This window comes from Liolophura sinensis, chromosome 13 (genome assembly GCF_032854445.1).
Source record: "Liolophura sinensis isolate JHLJ2023 chromosome 13, CUHK_Ljap_v2, whole genome shotgun sequence".
Lineage (NCBI taxonomy): Eukaryota > Metazoa > Mollusca > Polyplacophora > Chitonida > Chitonidae > Liolophura > Liolophura sinensis.
This window is the reverse complement of record NC_088307.1, coordinates 17289690-17307974: the sequence shown is the minus strand read 5'-3', so window position 1 is coordinate 17307974 and position 18285 is coordinate 17289690. Positions and strand designations below refer to the sequence as shown.

The 18285-nt window shown below is 39.8% G+C and overlaps 2 protein-coding genes across 2 annotated transcripts; both read right to left on the bottom strand.

Moving 5' to 3' along the window:
* Positions 1–4585: 4585 nt before the first annotated feature.
* Positions 4586–8172, bottom strand: LOC135480703 (uncharacterized). The gene is made up of 5 exons (XM_064760613.1): positions 8051–8172; positions 7062–7192; positions 6541–6705; positions 5532–5578; positions 4586–4831 (listed from the first exon to the last, which is right to left on the bottom strand). Exons 1-5 carry the CDS (start codon positions 8095–8097, stop codon positions 4733–4735), a joined length of 489 nt encoding a protein of 162 aa, XP_064616683.1. The 5' UTR covers positions 8098–8172; the 3' UTR covers positions 4586–4732.
* Positions 8173–9875: 1703 nt separating this feature from the next.
* LOC135480704 (uncharacterized) lies at positions 9876–13851 on the bottom strand. The gene is made up of 5 exons (XM_064760614.1): positions 13791–13851; positions 12138–12268; positions 11491–11655; positions 10456–10502; positions 9876–10119 (listed from the first exon to the last, which is right to left on the bottom strand). Exons 1-5 carry the CDS (start codon positions 13835–13837, stop codon positions 10021–10023), a joined length of 489 nt encoding a protein of 162 aa, XP_064616684.1. The 5' UTR covers positions 13838–13851; the 3' UTR covers positions 9876–10020.
* Between the last annotated feature and the right edge of the window lie 4434 nt (positions 13852–18285).

Below are 18285 nucleotides of genomic sequence, written 5' to 3'. Positions count from 1 at the left end.
GCCACCCCCGGGCATTAACCAGAATGCTTGCCGTCCTTGAACATTGGTGTCAGAAGTGAAAATATACTGTGGAGCGAAGCGAAGTCTTACCCACAAGCCAAAGTGACGAGGGCGGCGAAAACCAAAACTGTATACATTCTGTGTGTCGGCTTGGAGAATTAATTCTAAAGATATGAGAAACTTTCCCTTTTTTATATCGAGCAGAAAGAGGCTTATCTGCACCAGTACTACCTACGTACACACGATAAGGCTTTCCAGGCCGATAAATATGTGACAGGGTGAAGGCGCTTGATCAGATATAGCACAGGCACTACAGCTTGTCTGCAGAAAAGGACTAATCATGAATTTTGGAAATTTAGGTATATTTTCAAAATTCGAAAAAATAAACATGTACACCAACGATGCTAGTGGGATTTCTTGGCTGGACGGTAAAGGACTCCTGGCTTATCACGTCTTCACCCTCCTTCCACACCCGCTCTTTCGATACGACTATAACTTCAATGCCCGATAATGCTTCATATGTGCTTGCTATTCAGTGTCGTTCCAGATAACCTTATGAATTGATATGAAGATATTTTATTGTATTCTAATCAGTGGCATTGGGAACAATTTCTCACAACTTACTAGTTCCTTTCCTAAATAAATATAATTTAACAATTTGGATACGGCATAATTAACCTACAAAAAAAGAAAGAAACAATTTTGTGCAAAATTCAAATGCTACAGGATTAAAGATACTCTTGCAATATATCCAAATATGCATTATAATTTATGCAGGTACGTTTTATATTCACGTATAGAGACGTCCAATACTCGTGTAGATATATGTGCAGTATTCCCGTAGGAAATCCATGCAAACCACCAAGATCGATTTCACAGCTATGTTTTAAAGTTTTCATTGGTATTTTTTTTTCAGGTCTTCAAGAAATACGAACATCATCACGTGAACGGTGCACATCACCCGACAAACACACACGCATGCGCTCATGGAAACTTAACGGAGGTACACGAAGCTATAAATGTGTCATTTCAGGTCATAGACAATTTGTGAGGAATTTTTGTTCTGTAAGGATTCGTATCCATTGTAACCACGTCACTGTATGGACGTATGGTGTGGTTTGGATTGTTGGTGCCCCCAGTAGAATGATATGCGCCACAATACATTATGAATTTTCAGATCTGCAATAGCTTGTACACACTTGTTTATTTTAGTCACGTAAAATCTATTTATTCTGCTTAAATGTTTTTATACTCGAACGTTTTATAGTGCGCGAACAAGCGAAAACGTGAGTCTTTGATTTCTTATTGTCACAATGACCCCACGAAGAGAGAGCGGGGGAATCTTCAAATCCCCTGTCCGTCCGGAATTGATTATCGTCTTTGTTTGATAGGAGTTTAACGTAGGTTGTATCGCGATGTTGTCTCCTTTTAGCTGACTGAGTCCAGTGTCAATATATTTATAGCACCACATCCCTGAAAAAAAAACACTAGGCACAACACCCCACCTAGTGACATTATCCTGACAGCGGGCCGACCAGTATGGAAGCCGATAGAGGACATTTCGCTACTTCGTGAGTGAGTGAGTGAGTGCTTGGGTTTAACGTCGTACTCAACAATTTTTCAGTCATATGACGACGAAGGAATCATTAGGGTGCATGTACGTGTAATGTGCCTTCTTGTTGCAGGACGGATTTCCACCGCTCTTTTATTTAGTGCTGCTTCACTGAGACGACTTACCGAAGGCAAGTAAGCCGCCCCGCCCGAGGCATTATACTGATACGGGTCAACCAGTCGTTGCACTATCCCCTTCATGCTGAACGCCAAGCGAGGAAGTTACAACTTCCTCTTTTAAAGTCTTAGGTGTGACTCGATCAAGGATTGATCCTGGATCTACCGGTCCCGAAGCGGACGCTCTACCAACTGTGCTATCCGGGCCGGTCCGCTACGTTGTTACCTCCCTTCAATACCTCGCTGTCATTTTCTGCAAGGTCAAGCATTAAATCAGGACCTAAATTATGCACAAAGTTTAGACCAGTGGGAAAGATGTCTTCAGATCAGCGCACGTCGTCTGAAAGACTGTTTTTCCCCGGAGGTTGATATGCAGATCGTATACTCCTGTCTAAGAACAACCGTTACAATTAGGCATATTGTTTCACACTATTGCTTAATAAAGTTTGTTTAAAGCGCTAGCTCGTTGCAACTATCAGACCCTTGTCCACCGATTTCGTGTGTTCTTAGCAGGTCTTACGGCTTTGGGTTTAAGTATTTAGGTTTGTCAAGTGTCAGGCGAAGGTCACTGGTTTCCTCCGGGCACACCGGGTTTACTCATGGATCATCGGTTTCCTTCAGACACACCGCTTTCCTCCCGGAAATCTTCTTTACAAAAATATTTGACGCTGCATGTCTGGAATCCTACTACTGAAGCACAGAATTACCGGTCAGAATTTTGTACTTATAATGCATATATTGAGGAGTTTAATTTGCGTTACAGTTTTAGGCTAAAACCCCAAATGGCTTTGTGAAACGGGCCACATGTCATTCTGCTGTCAGCATCCTGTCACAAGTGTCTCAGGTGTGATTATTAGTATACTAGTTGTTAGAATACTGTGACTTACATGGGTGTCACATACGATGTCTGTATTCTGTGACTTTTATGGTGCCAGTATACTGAGACGGTTATCGCTGTCATATCTGGTGCCAGTATGCAGTGACTGGCATGGCTGTCATATCTGGTGCCTGTGTACCTTGTGAGACTGTGGCTGGTATGGCTGTCATATCTGGTTTCGGTATATTGTGACTGGTATGACTGTCATATCTGGTGCCAGTATACTGTGACTGATATGGCTGTCATATCTGGTGCCAGTATTCTCTGACTGGTATCGCTTCCATTTCTGGTTGCAGTATACAGCCCTGTCTCAGTGATTTCCCTCACTGTGAGGAGTATGCATTCATAGATGGCGATTGAGAGTTTATTCAGTTTCTACCAGGGTCACCCGTCTGGAACCGATAGCTGCAGCGAGTATGAGAACAGACACATAATTTGTCGACCAACAGTAGCGTGTGGAAGCCAGCACAGGAAGTACAGAAGTATTCAAGGTTCTGCATCAAGACAGGGCTGTGATAGTATACGTAATCACAGCCCTACAGAACTAGGCCGTCATATCTGATGACAACTTACTGTGACTGGTATGATGGTCAGATCTGCTTGCAGTACACTGTGACTGGTATGACTGTCACATCTGCTTGCAGTACACTGTGGCTGGTATGGCTGTCATATCTGGTTTCGGTATATTGTGACTGGTATGACTGCCATATTTGGTTTCCTTACACTGTGACTGGTATAGTTGGTCTATGTGGTTCCGGTATACTGTGACTGGTATGGTTGGCTTATCTGGTTTCGGTATACTGTGACTGGTATGACCGTCACATCTGGTTGCAGTATACTGTGACTGGTATGGCTGTCATACCTGGCTTCGGTACATTGTGACTTGTATGACTGTCTTATCTGGTTTCTGTATACTGTGACTGGTATGACTGTCACATGTGGTTGCAGTACACTGTGGCTGGTATGGCTGTCATATCTGGTTTCGGTATATTGTGACTGGTATGACTACCATAATTGGTTTCCTTACACTGTAACTGGTATGGTTGGTCTATGTGGTTTCGGTATGCTGTAACTGGTATGGTTGGCTTATCTGGTTTCGGTATACTGTGACTGGTATGACTGTCACATCTGGTTGCAGTATACTGTGACTGGTATGGCTGTCATATCTCGTTTCGGTACATTGTGACTTGTATGACTGTCGTATCTGGTTTCTGTATACTGATCTGATCTGATCTGTGACTGATATGGTTGGCTTATCTGGTTTCGGTATACTGTGACTGGTATGACTGCCACATCTGGTTGCAGTATACTGTGACTGGTTTGGCTGTCATATCTGGTTTCGGTACACTGTGACTGGGATGACTGTCATATCTGGTTTCTGTATACTGTGGCTGGTATGACTATCATATCTGGTAGCAATATTACTGTGACTGGTATGGCCATAATATCTGGTTGCAGTATGCTGTGACTGGTATGGTTGGCTTATCTCGTTTCGGTATACTATGACTGGTATGACCGTCATATTTGGTTGCAGTTCATATCTGGTTTCGGTATACTGTGACTGGTATGACTATCATATCTGGTTGTGACTGGTATCGCTGTCATGTGTGGTTTCTCTATACAGTGACTGGTATGGCTGTAATATCTGGTTTCAGTATACTGTGACTCGCCTGGTTGTCATATTTGGTAGCAATATTACTGTGACTGGTATGACTGTCATATCTGGTAGCAATATTACTGTGACTGGTATGACTGTCATATCTGCTTTTAGCATACTGTGACTAGATAAGACATCTGTTTGGTGTGTTCGGTTTGCTGTTCCAATGCTGCAGCACCATAAGTATATCCACAGGGTGTACACAGACGATTGTAATGTGAATAAAATAATGCTAAAAACACTAATAAGTTAAATGAGCAGACAACACACACATAATGAAATGGGGACGTTTATCATCCAGCATACAAAAAAATCAACAGTTTAGGATTCCACCGTCTTGATAGTATCCCACATCAGAATCCACAGTCACAAAATTTACTCATCCATTCTCGCTTCGATAAAACATATGCCACTTTGTGGGTAAAATTGCAATTGCTATAGGCTAATTTATGAACTGACAAGGAACGTTGTTAGCCGATGAGCCCACCGTGGATGTGTTGACAGGCTTTAGGTTCGTGTTTCGGGTGATGGGCACCGTGGATGTGATAATTTTCGTATTTCTTGAAGAGCTGAAAGAAAATATCCATATGGTTTTATTGTTGAAATAATTTCCTAATCAGATTAATATTTAACATTTTACATCGGGAGTTGGGTGACTTCAAGGATAACATTTTTAATTTCTATTTACCCTAAACTTTGAATGAATGGGGACGACTTTACAGCACATCACCAGTATTTCAGCCATTCTTATAAGCTACGTACCTCATTCCCATAGGTTACTCATCCCATTCCCATAAGTTACCGACCAAAAACAAGAAGACATTGAATATCTAGCACCTTGTTGAGAAACTCAAGAACGAAACCCGACTATGATTAGGGCCTCTCAGCTCTGATTGGCTCTCCGTCACTTTGGATGCGTTTACGTTTTCCTATCTTTACATGGTAATAGTCGCACGTTTAGAAAATTGGCATGGAAGGAATACATAGTCTTGTACGCAAGTCTTAAGGAGAAAAGCCATCTAATCAGACCATGTTGTTATATTCGGAAGTTCTGCTCATCGCCATGCGGATAACGCGAGACAGATGATATCCTACGAGACTACGCTCAACCTGACCAAATTTACAGCTTTGTAGGAGAGGGTGACAGACCATATTCTGCGAGACTACGCCCAACCTTGCCAACTTTACACCGTCGTCAGAGACGCCGAAGCACTCGTATGGTGTGCACTGAGGGACATATTATTCTCAAATCTGTAAACGCTGTCTTACCTGTACCCAAAACGCCACAAATTCACTTTCAACCACATTACCATCATCTGTAAAAATAAACACCAAACCACGTAAACAGTTGTAAGGCCTATAATTCTTGAAGAAATAAGACTTCATGGTAACGGAATACACATGGACTGGAAATTGACAATAACCCTAATATAATTTCTTGGAAAACTTGAAAGTGCGAAGTTAAGCACAAAGCGAGTTTCAGCCAGGAGGCTAAAGCGAGCCTTTTGTGAGCATGTTGCGACGTATATATTCGTACTCTCAGTTGGTCCTGTGTGAGACACGCTTAAATGAAGAAAGAGCGCTATACACGGCAAGTAATCTCTTCGCAAATCTCAAAACAATACCAATGGAAAAAAACTTTTGTGTTCATTTCTTCAATGTCATGAGCTGTACTCAAGAGTATTAACTCTACACATGTTCAGTTGATTCAAGCGTGACAGCCGGGCGGACACCGGATGTGTCCACTGGATCTGCTAACGTAACTTTTTTACGTGTGCAGGAATCATTTTTGAAAGATTATGTCAGTTTTTAAATGAACACCATTGATGAAATAAAAATTGACCACTTCCACTTTTGAAATAAAGTCATAAAAATTGAATGCATCACTGATTCACAAATATAGTTGTATTGATTAATTGGCGTTTAACGCCGTATTCAATTAAATAATTTATTTTTTTTTATTTGTTTTTTTTTATGCGGTACTCAAGAATATTTCAAAATTTTAGCAGTCCGATAACTCCGTGCAAATTAACTTCCCACGACTTGAGAAACTATTATTTCACATAGCGTTTTGATTGGTTGGTCAAGTTAGGGGAAATTAACTTTCCCCCGCCTTAGCAGAATAGTTTTTTTTTCGATGGCTAAATAAATAAGAATTATAAAACTATGTCACTTTCGCCGTTCCGCAGGGAGAAGAGGTAAAAAAGGAAGAAAAATGAGGAGAAGTGAAACATAAGTGGACATAAAGTAGGCACTAAGAAACAAGAACATTTCCTACTGTTTGTGTCCATTCTATAGGACAAACTCTCAAGGTCATGCGTGTTCAAATGGTGATCGTCGTCAGTGTCGTACTCGTCGAAGAGAGCATGCGCAAAATTTCCCAGAGCCGGATGGACGTTGTATTGGTAGCATGCGTACTCCAGTCTTTCGATTCTTCCATCTCCTGAAAACAGAAACAGACAGGCGTGTAAATGAGCATTAAAACGTCTGCGAGTGAAAAATATTTTAAAATCCGATATAAACCTGTCAGTTTACCTCTGTTTAGAATTTTATTTTGACTGTTCATGTAAATGCTTCCTTAGCAGCAATTTACACATCAGTGTCACCTGGCTTAAAGCACAAGTAAGTTTCCTTTCATTTCTGAGGAGACCAAAAACTTTATCTTTTGGTTTCAGAATATTCCGAATACGAACTCTTTAAAAATGGTGTCAAAACTTACAGCGTCATTTAAAAACGCTGCTTTTTAATAGGAAACTTGGAAGTTGTCATGACTAAGAAATGTATGTGAGCTTTACTTACCGTTAAAGTCAAACTTGACAAAACTGCCCACGGTTTCATTCCTCGACAAGACACCATCTCCATTGTGGTCTTCTGCTTTAAACATGCTCGCCGCTGTTTTATCGTAGGGTTTAAAGTCAATCGTAACTTGGCTGCATAATAAAAAAGAAAAGAACAATAAGAACTAATTATCAACTTGGTCTTTTTGTAAAAGTTACACGTTGTTTCTTTATCACACAGGACCTATATTAAAGCATTCGGGCAGTAAGCTATTAACAATTATACATACCTGAAAGGGGGGGGGGAGGGGGAGAGGGGAGGCAGAGGGAACTGGAAACCCACAGAGAAGGCAGTTTACAAAGAGGTGAAAAAACATAATTTCTTAATTAGCCAAAATACTGCAGAGAAGTATCTAAGAAATGTGGACTAATTTAGGTTTTTATTGTAAGTATACGTACTACAAGTTGTATAAGGGTTACGTAACATTTGAACAGTTATTGATTTATTTCTTATTTTGTTTATTTTATTCGTTTATTTATTTAATAGGAGTTTAATGTCACACGGAAGAACTTTTCACTTGTACATTCAATCCCATATGGTCAGGTAAATCCGAGTAACCTTGGTTTTCTACACAAACATATGTCCTACAAATGGACAGGTGCAAACATATTAAGTTGGCAGGTGCAGTAAAATTTACTCCACATCATCCATATACCGTGCACGTGCATAGACGTGGGTCTAGTGGGGGCGGGGGGGGGGGTGAATTTAGGTACAGTAGTAAGGAGCGTTGTCTGACTACCCCCTGTAAGGAGCCTCGTGGTCACCCAGATGTTCCACGCCAAGCGGGTCACTGGGTGTCGAGAGAAGCAAGCACAAGCACGGAATCAAAGTAATCAAAATCTGTTTGGACTCAAGGCTTGTGCCACCCCGGGTATTAACCAGAACGATTGCCATCCTAGAACATTGATGTCAGAAGTGAAAAGATACTGTGGAGCGAAGCGAAGTCTTACCCACAAGCCAAAGTGACGAGGGCGGCGAAAACCAAGGCTGTATACATTCTGTCTGTCGGCTTGGAGAAGTAATTCTAAAGATATGAGGAACTTTCACCGTTTTATACCGAGCAGACAGAGGGTTATCTCCGCCAGTACTGCATACGTACACACGATAAGGCTTTCCAGGCCGATAAATATGTGACAGGGTGAAGGCGCTTGATCAGATATATCACAGGCAACTATAGCTTGTCTGCAGAAATGGACAAAGCATGACTTTTGGAAATTTAGGTATATTTTCAAAGTTCGAAAAAAATGAACATGTACACCAATGATGGCAGTCGGACTTTTTGGCTGGACGGTAAATCACCCCTGACCTATTACATCTTCACCGTCCTTCCACACCTACTTTTTTCGTTACGACCATAACTTCGTGTTACAGATAACGGTCGGGTTTGATCATGTGAGTAATAGCGGGCAGTCACCGCGTTCATCTGGTTAACGCGAATATGCTCCCACACACTCTCCGCGAGGAGAGTAACAGGTGCTTTGTTTAACCTTCCTTGAAGACCACTTGAATTCCAGAATTGACGATCACTGCCCAAAGTTTGGTGCAGCAGAATGATAACACTGTGGGTAACACTTGCTACTCGTAATGTAATAATGCTACATAGCGGGTAGCAATTTGCTACTCACAGTGCAATATATTATTACATTATAGTATTTTATTACGCTACGGTCTCCTGACCAATGAGGCTGCCAGTGTGAATCCAGGTCTGGTTGTAATGACTGGTGTCGATATACAGGACTCCTAAGGGTATCATCACTGGCGTGGGTAAACTTTGACTGACACGTATTTCTTTTCTTGTGTCAATGTATTTTCTTGTGTCAATGTATTTTCTTGGAAAACTTGAAAAGGAGTTAAAACGATTCAAAGGCAAAATGTAAATAAAAAAAGAGCTCTAGGAACAACATGTAACCTGTTTGGAATGTTCAAGAAATCACCATGTTTGAACATGGAAAAACTGAGTCAACTTTCTAAGTCAAATATTGTGTATGGTATGGCTGTCATCAATGGTGTCAGTATATTGTGACTGGCATTGGTGTCTTGTCTGGTGTCAGTATACTGTGACTGATATGGATGTTTTTTTCTGGTATCAGTATACTGTGACAGATATGGATGTTTTTTTTCTGGTGTCAGTATATTGTGACTGGCATGGATGTCTTTTCTGGTGTCAGTATATTGTGACTGATATGGCTGTCATGACTGGTGTCAGTATACTGTGACTGATATGGCTGTCATCAATGGTGTCAGTATATTGTGACTGGCATTGGTGTCTTGTCTGGTGTCAGTATACTGTGACTGATATGGATGTTTTTTTCTGGTATCAGTATACTGTGACAGGTATGGATGTTTTTTTTCTGGTGTCAGTATATTGTGACTGGCATGGATGTCTTTTCTGGTGTCAGTATATTGTGACTGACATGGCTGTCATGACTGGTGTCAGTATACTGTGACTGATATGGCTGTCATCAATGGTGTCAGAATATTGTGACTGGCATTGGTGTCTTGTCTGGTGTCAGTATACTGTGACTGATATGGATGTTTTTTTTCTGGTATCAGTATACTGTGACAGGTATGGATGTTTTTTTCTGGTGTCAGTATATTGTGACTGGCATGGATGTCTTTTCTGGTGTCAGTATATTGAGTCTCGAATGATGTCATGCTTGGCGTCAGTATACTGTGGCTGATATGGGTGTCATGGTTGGTGTTAAATGTGTTAAATAACAAATATGTTAAAGTATTTGAAAACGAATAGACAACACACTCATAATAAAATGTGTTCGAAAAATGGTAACGTTTATCGTAAAGCATACAAGAAAAAGAATTCACACAGTCCACAATTTATTCATCCGTCCTCGCGGCGGTAGGGCTATTTGGGTAAAATGTCTAGCTTCAGGCTGGTTACTGAACTGGCAGGGGAACATTGTTAACCGATGATCCCACCGTGGATGTGTTCACAGGCTTTAGGTTCGTGTTTCGGGTGATTGGCGCCGTGGATGTGGTAATTTTCGTATTTCTTGAAGAGCTGAAAAAAAGTCACTTTAACGAACTAATTGCTTAAGCAGTTTAATAATAAGAATATAATCTCTAAGTAACGTTTACTAACGGAGTCGAAGTTCATGCGTAAATCTTGCTTGATTGTGACAACCTGATCATCGTAATGTCCTGGCGAAAGCACCAGTATCAACATGGTTGGCTCATTTTCGCCTGTACTATCACCAGCACTCAGCACTGCTACTCGCTATGTCCGTAACACCAGAGAGACGAGAATAGGTCCAAAAGTATCAACTTTATATTATATAAATTATATAAAAAAATGAATCAAAGGAAAATGTGATCATAGCTGTAAACATCGCCTTACCTGTATCCAAAACTCTGCAAATTCACTTTCAACGACGTCACCATTACCTGTGAACGTAAACAGCAAACCATTTATTCATGATTTGGTCGAACGTAAGACTGACTATTTTACGTTGTACCGCTAAATCAAAACCAGATCATAGATCAACTAGAAACTGGAAAGTTGACAGTAAATGTAAATAAAGAAAGGGCTCTATAAACAAAATGTAGCCTGTTTGGAATGTTCAGGACACAACCAGTGGCACGGAATTGTTTGAATAAGGAAATCTGAGTCAATCTTAAATAAGAGAATTTTTTTTAAATTTTGAACAATGACCTAGGTGTTAAGTTCTCTATATCAGTTCATTGCAAGTGAGTGTCTTGCTAAAAGACAGGATAGCAGATGATCCCGACAGTAGGATAGCAATACACGCTGGAGAAACCATTTTTGAATTGTCACTAAGCTCCACTTCTGACGTGAAAATTTACCACTTCTAAAATAATCCTGCTGACTTCTTTGAAATACAAAAATACCATTTTTTAAAAACTATATTTCAATTCCAAAAAAACAAATGAACAGATATGGAAAAAGTGCATTTTTGTTTCAAAATTAGTAAATCGTTTTACTAAATTTCAAATGTTGTCAATTCTTACTTCAAACGTGTTTTTTTCTTTCAAAATTTGCGGTTATTTCAAAAAATGGCGTCTACAGTCTATTTAGTTGTCTCAAATGAACTCGATATGTTCCATGAAAGCTACACGGGGCATTTGTATTGGAGTGAATCCGATGTGAATCCGATGTGGATCCTATTTTTCAATGACAGGTCAGGTTTATGGGCGGAGTAAATATGAATGCCTGGAGTGAGCCAGCTGTATTTAGGGCAACCTGAAAGTTTCTAGGTGAAAACCAAACTGATCAGGGGGAAAAGCTGGTCAGAGGCGGGATGCAAAAGTAGGGGGTTTGGAGTTGAAGGAGAAAGGGGAAGGAAAATAATGCAAGGATGAAATATTTCAATCAATATAAAGTGAATACGATGGGACTAGAATCTTTTCCTACTGTTTGTATCCATTCTATCGTATAATCTCTCAATGTCATGCATGTCCAAATGGTGATCGTTGTCAGTGTCGTACTCGTCGAAGAGAGCATGTGCAAAGCTTCCCAGAGCCGGATGAACGTTGAACTGGTAGCATGCGTACTCCAGTCGTTCGATTCTTCCATCTCCTACCAAATGAAAGAGACACACGTGTAAATTATAGGTACATTCATAAACTTAAAACACATTCTGACATCTGATCTCCAGACCGAAAAAATACTTGGTGATCAGCATATTTATTTATTTGGTTGGTGTTTTACGCCGTACTCAAGAATATTTCACTTATACAGTTAAGAACTGTTTATCTACATGGTCAGAAGTGGGTGGAGTGCCCAGGGAAAACCACAAACCTCTGGCAGGTTTCGAACGAACTTTCCCACGTGTGAGAAACAGATATGCACATCAATGCGATTGAAGACAAGTGGTTATCAACAGTTATACGGCGCAAACGGCCACACAAGCGCCATCGACTGGTTATTGTCCCCAAGTCTCACTAACGGTGAAAGCTGGGCAACAGGAATATCTTTCAAACGCTCTCAGAACGCGGATCGAAATGCTCCTAAGTAAGAACCCAAGAAGGTGTCATTCACAAGGCATACATATTACTTACCGTTAAAGTCAAACTTGACAAAACTGCCCACGGTTTCATTCCTCGATAAGACACCATCCCCATTCGTGTCTTCTACTTTAAACATACTCGCCGCTGTTTCGTTGTACGGCTTAAAGTCAATCATTCCTTGGCTGTACAATTCAAAACAGAGAAGAAGAATACGGACTAAGGAGAGACATGTCAATTTTTTTTACTTTTGATCAGTTGACAATAGAGAAGAACAGCGCGGACTCACTGAAACGTGAATTTTTGACTTTTGAACAACTGGAAGTAGAGAAGAACAATGCGGACTAATTAGAGACGTGAACTTTTTGACTTTTGAACAATTGAGAACAGAGAACAATGTCGACTAATTAGAGACGTGAACTTTTTGACTTTTGAGCAATTGAAAATAGAGAACAATGCCGACTAATTAGAGACGTGAACTTTTTGACTTTTGAGCAATTGAAAATAGAGAACAATGCCGACTAATTAGAGACGTGAACTTTTGACTTTTGAACAATTGAGAACAGAGAACAATAATATGAGCTAATTAGAGAAGTGAATTTTTGGACTTACTCAGAAATTACATTTACTTGCTCTATTATTTGAGTAGTACATTAAACACTAAGCAATTAGCTAAACAGTTAACAAGATTTCACTAGACGAGGTGCTGGCCTCTCCTGCCGCACGTGGGTGGTCTACCGGCAAGCTGCGGACGATTCCCCCGAGCTCTGCCTGCTCTGACTGCTTTCCTACCACCATAATGCTGGCCATCGTTGTATAAGTGAAATATTCTTGAGTACCAAGTGAAATACCAATCAAATAAAAAAATTTAAAAAAATGAATAAATAAAATCCCAATATAATGCAGGCCTTCGACATATAATTGAAATATTCTTGAATACTGCGTAAAACACCAATGATATCAATAAATAATAATTACCTAGGGTGACGCCATAATTATTAAAAAAAAAACAAGTGGCATGCTGGGCAATGGTGGAGAGATATTTGTTTTACTATAGCTGTACCACAAGCCATTAGAACATACTGAAGACATACTTTCATGAGATCATATTGCTACACGACATAAAATAAATTATATTTATTAGGGATATATTATACTAAAACTTGAGAACAATTTAACGTATGACAGTATCGGCTGATCACAATTTAAGTGTTGCTTTTTGTCAAATTTGCGCATTATCTAGATAACTATTACATGGTTTTGAATAATTATGACACAATTAAAACAAGCTTATAAGAATTTAACACCAGAAATCAAAAAGTTTGCTAACTTCAATTTCGTTGCAATATAACAGACGTCCAACATGTCAATGTGTAAAGCTTGTCGTCTTGCGTGCCATTGACTGAAGGCAATTTTGTTGGTGAGAATGACTGACCTTACGCAGAGCTCAAACATAGGCAACAAGTTAAAAGACTTCATTCTACAGAACACTGTGACGGCGTGCTAGCAAACATTTATTTATTTATTTAATTGTTTATCTATTTATCAAAACTTTTCACTTATACAAAGGCGCTATGAAGTATATATGAAATATGTCATACATACATGTTGCATATAAAAAAAAGCAATTACCAAAAAAAAAATTCCACTCCCCATCCATATAGAGGGGGTTGATGCGTGGTAAATTAAAATGCATAAATGTCTTACCCGCAGGCCAAGCTGACAAGAGCGGCGAATACCAAAACTATTTCCATTTTGTGAGTCAATAATTCAGTCAGTAAGTCAGTAAGACATGAGAAAGTTTCCCCGTTTTATACCAAACAGAAAGAAGCTAATCACCACCAGCACTGCCCACGTGCACATGATAAGGTTTTTCGCACAGGGATATATGTGACAGGGTCTAATGTAGCATGGAGGCAAAAAATGAAAAACAACACTAAGTAATGTTTCCTCTACCAGAAAAGGACAAGTCACAACATTAGGAAATATAGGCATATATGCATTTTTAAATTTTAAAAAAAATGAACGTGTACATCTATGGTGCCAGGGGGATTATTTGGCTGGACGGTAAAGTACTTCTGACCTCTCACCGCCCACAACCACCAATGCTTTCCGATATGGTGATAATCTCCTGTTAACCTAAAGATAACTTAATATATTAAAGGTCGGGTGTGATCATATGACAAACCAGGGATAGTCACCTCGTTTACTTGGTCCACACAAATTCGTGGATTAACTCACTCCCACTCATTGATAAGACGTGCATCAGACATTCATATACTAGCCGTCAACCACTAAGGACGTTCCCGGTCAATAATCGGAAGACGAATTCCCAAAACCACGTTTGTTATAAAACATAAAAGAACTAAGAAAGTATATAAAGTACGAAAATAGGATGGAATCATGCAAAGAGGAGCATTCAACCGTTTTCAATATTAGAAAGGTATGTCCTAGGCGATTGAGTGAAATCAGTATTCAAATCGTGTATCGTGCTAGTATATTAGTTATCGATAACAAAACATGTATCTCAGTTGCGCTTTGAATGCATTTGTTCATATATCCAACGTGGTGATCTAATTCAACATTGAGTATACTATATAATTAAGACGTTAAGCATAGAGAGTAAGACCAGACCACCGACTACAGTGTGATGGCTGTCAAATAATCACACGTAACCGGTGAAATACGACCTCTTGTCAATTTACCTGTCAGGGTTTTTTTTCTAACGTTTCATGTAGATTTATAAATAGTAGCAATTAACTGTTGCTCTATCACTATAGCTTAAGCAGGACCAGGTAAAAAAACTGCACTGATATTAATCAGCACAGAGCCTTTAGGCCCGGGTTAAGCGGAATTAGACACAATCATGAAGCAGAGCACCACAGGTTCTGGACGCGCTGTCCATGTTTACTTTCAAGAAAGTTATACTCCTTGTAAGACTTAATCGATGTTTTACGTCGTATTCAAGAATATTTCACTTATACGATGAGACGAAACTGGCGAAACCATGAAAACCCAGGACCAGTGATCGGCAGACTGCTGGCAAACCTTTGCCACGTACCACTTGAGAGAAATCCAGGTGAGAAAATTTGGGGTTATTGATTGAAATTTGGCTGTCAGCACGCTTACCACTAGGCCACGGAAGTTCTCGAGAATGTTCATTATGTAACCCTTGACACTCCTGTTTCCTTAGACCATAAAAAAAGTTATAAACACGACTTCTCACACGAGGAATCCCATCTGATCGATGTCAAAAGTATTGTCAATCTGTAAAAATAGGGTTCTATTGTACTGCCAAATAATGTTATTCATGACTAATTTTGTCACTGACCCGTGTATCCAGGATGTTAGCGCGCTAACGCCCTTTCACCAATGTGGTCGCGTTCCAACTCACATTGGCTTCTTCTCCGATCGCAGATGAGAAGGTCGAAGGTTTTCACTGGGATATACCCGATTCCTTCCCACCATATTGCTGGCCGTCGTCGTATAAGGGAAATATTCTTGAGTACGGCGTAAAACACCAATCAAGTAAATAAATCCGTGTACAATGCAAATCGATACTAGGACGTAAAGCAGATTTGTCATTGGTCAGTTATACACCAGAAAGTCCATTTTGGTTGACCGCTGGTATATGAATGTCTGTTTTGAATGTCAACCTAGATTTACTGTCACGTACTCTCTCCATCCATTTATCCTGTATTCATTGCTTTGTTATCTTGTCAAGTCGTAAGTTTTTTAACTTTACTCAGATGATCCTTTAAAATTACCAAACAATGTAAAGTACCTTTTTTGTTCATTTCGAATAGACTGACCTATACAATATGGTTCCTCTGGTCTTCACTTGTCTTCCCTTATCTATTTCTGTACATCGTCGACTCGCAACAATTATCGCTACCCTTCATCTATCCGGTCGAGTGTTCGAATCCAGCTCTGGAGGTTTGGACTGGGACATAGTCGGGTACCTGCCGAAGTTTAGCTGTGTACTCCGAGCACTCCAGTGTCCTCCGTCCACACCCTAGCCGCCGTAGAAGTAAAAATATTCCTGACCACTGCCAATCAGTCTGCATTAGAAAAACATCAAATACTGTATTCAGTCATGAAAGAGGAGGTCAGTGGGTTTTTCGGGGGGAAAGTGACCAACAGCCTTTGAAAGTGTGATCACGTACTCTGTTTAAGCCCCAGCTAGTTTGGCTAGGGTTGCAAATGTTTCCCAATTTCTTTAGTCACAATCATACAATCTTGTAAATGAAATAAATCCGAAGAAAAGCCAACAAAGTTTAAACTATTTTGTTTGTTCCTCAGTGGCAAATGGAAACTTTTTCCCCATTACGTCTCTTGTGTATGATACGCAATAATCTGAACTTGATGTATCGAACAATATATGTTTCTCGAAACTGTTTACTATTCCTATTGACATTTTGTCCGACTGGTGGGACACATTCTCAGCGCATGTGTCGTGCCGCACGTTCCATTATCAGCACAACAACAATGACAGCCACTGACGACACATAATTTAGACGGAAGGTAATATCAAGATTTGTTTCTATTAGGACTTGATACATATATATTCTGTTTAATCTAAAGGGTCCCAAACATGACACCAAGCATTTATTGAAGAGTTCTGATGATAGATCCGCTCAAGGACATCAGAGGCGTGGCTAAGCCGCAAGCAATCCCCCAGTACGCATGTCACTCGGCGTCGTATCGTCAAACTTGTCTGGCGGCGTTAGTTTGATGTGAAGCCAGTGTGGGGAGAGCAGTGTTGCTTGCGCTGTGATGGTGCTATGGCACTAGCGATGATGATTTGCTTCAGTGGGTTGTTTGTAAAGCAGACGTAGTGTTGTGCATAAAACATGTAAAACTTGATAAGCAACACCAATAATAACCTGGGCGGTTAATCGATTCGCCATTATTTATTCACAAAGGACTAAACCATTTCGGTCTCAAAGGAATTAATGATTACATCACCAGTTCGATGGGATATCGACTTCACATTCACATCTTCATTGTTGAAGAATAGAGAAAAAAGTTTTTCACTGTACACCGTAAGTATGAACGTGACTGTCAACTCCACCGAAACCAACAATTTTTGGCGCGTAAGTCTCACAGGCAGAGTTATAATAATTGTTATTTTTGGGGAGCATCATCCTCGTCGGTGGTATCGGCAACGTGTTGCTGTTATACTTAATGGTGATGGTGAAGAAACGGTATTTTACGATGAGTTTATGTCTGGGCTGTCTGGACGTGGTAGACTTGATGGCGTTTGTTTCAATCCGGCCATGTCGATTCACTTTCCTCTGGGATTACGCTTCTGTAAGTTATCTGTGATGGCTTGATTTTTCTTCTTTCAGAATATATAACGGTAATTTCTCCCCAAGCTGACGGGAAGTATATTCAGTGTTGATATTTAGTACTTATTTTCTACACTGAAAAAGGAGAAAATCAGTTATCCAAATTCTTCATCATTTTCTCATACGAAAGAGGTATACTTTCACCGCAGTCTAGGCACACTTTAAATTTGATTTTGTGGACTGAATTGATGAATTTCAAGACTTTACTAAAAAGTATAATTTTATCACTCTGCACAGAATAATGTCTTCAGAATATGCTTGAAGAAACAGATTGCAAACATGCGAAAAGGTGAAAGAACTAAGCAGATCGAAGGAATATTATGATTTCTAAGTGAAGGCAAAAATTGATACGTTATTGCCACAAACTATTACGCTATTTGGGACGGATTTGCTCTACCATTTCAGCGGAATATTTATGTTCGTGTAACAGTGTCTTGTGTTGTCCATAACATAATACTGTGCTGCAGTATAGCATGTAATATATTCTAGCATCGCTCAGAAAAAATATTATATTAAATTTAAGAAATTAGTTTATCGAGTGGGCTGAATCTTATCTTACACGAGGGTTGTTCGAAAGTTAGGTTTGGGGGAAACCGTATTCCACATTGAATCGCCTTGTTTAGTGTGAAAGTGTTTACATAAATATATAAGAATTAATCGAATGAATTGCTCTTCAGGCGGTATATTCTCGCATCTAACTTAAGCTAAATCAAGGGTAAATTTGTTTTTACATGTGAGCCACAATATAATAAAGACGTACAGCAAAGAAACAGATAGCTGATAAATGCTCACACTTAATCGGTCAAACACAGCCTCTTTTCAATTTTTGCCTCTGTCAGAGTTTTATTCCG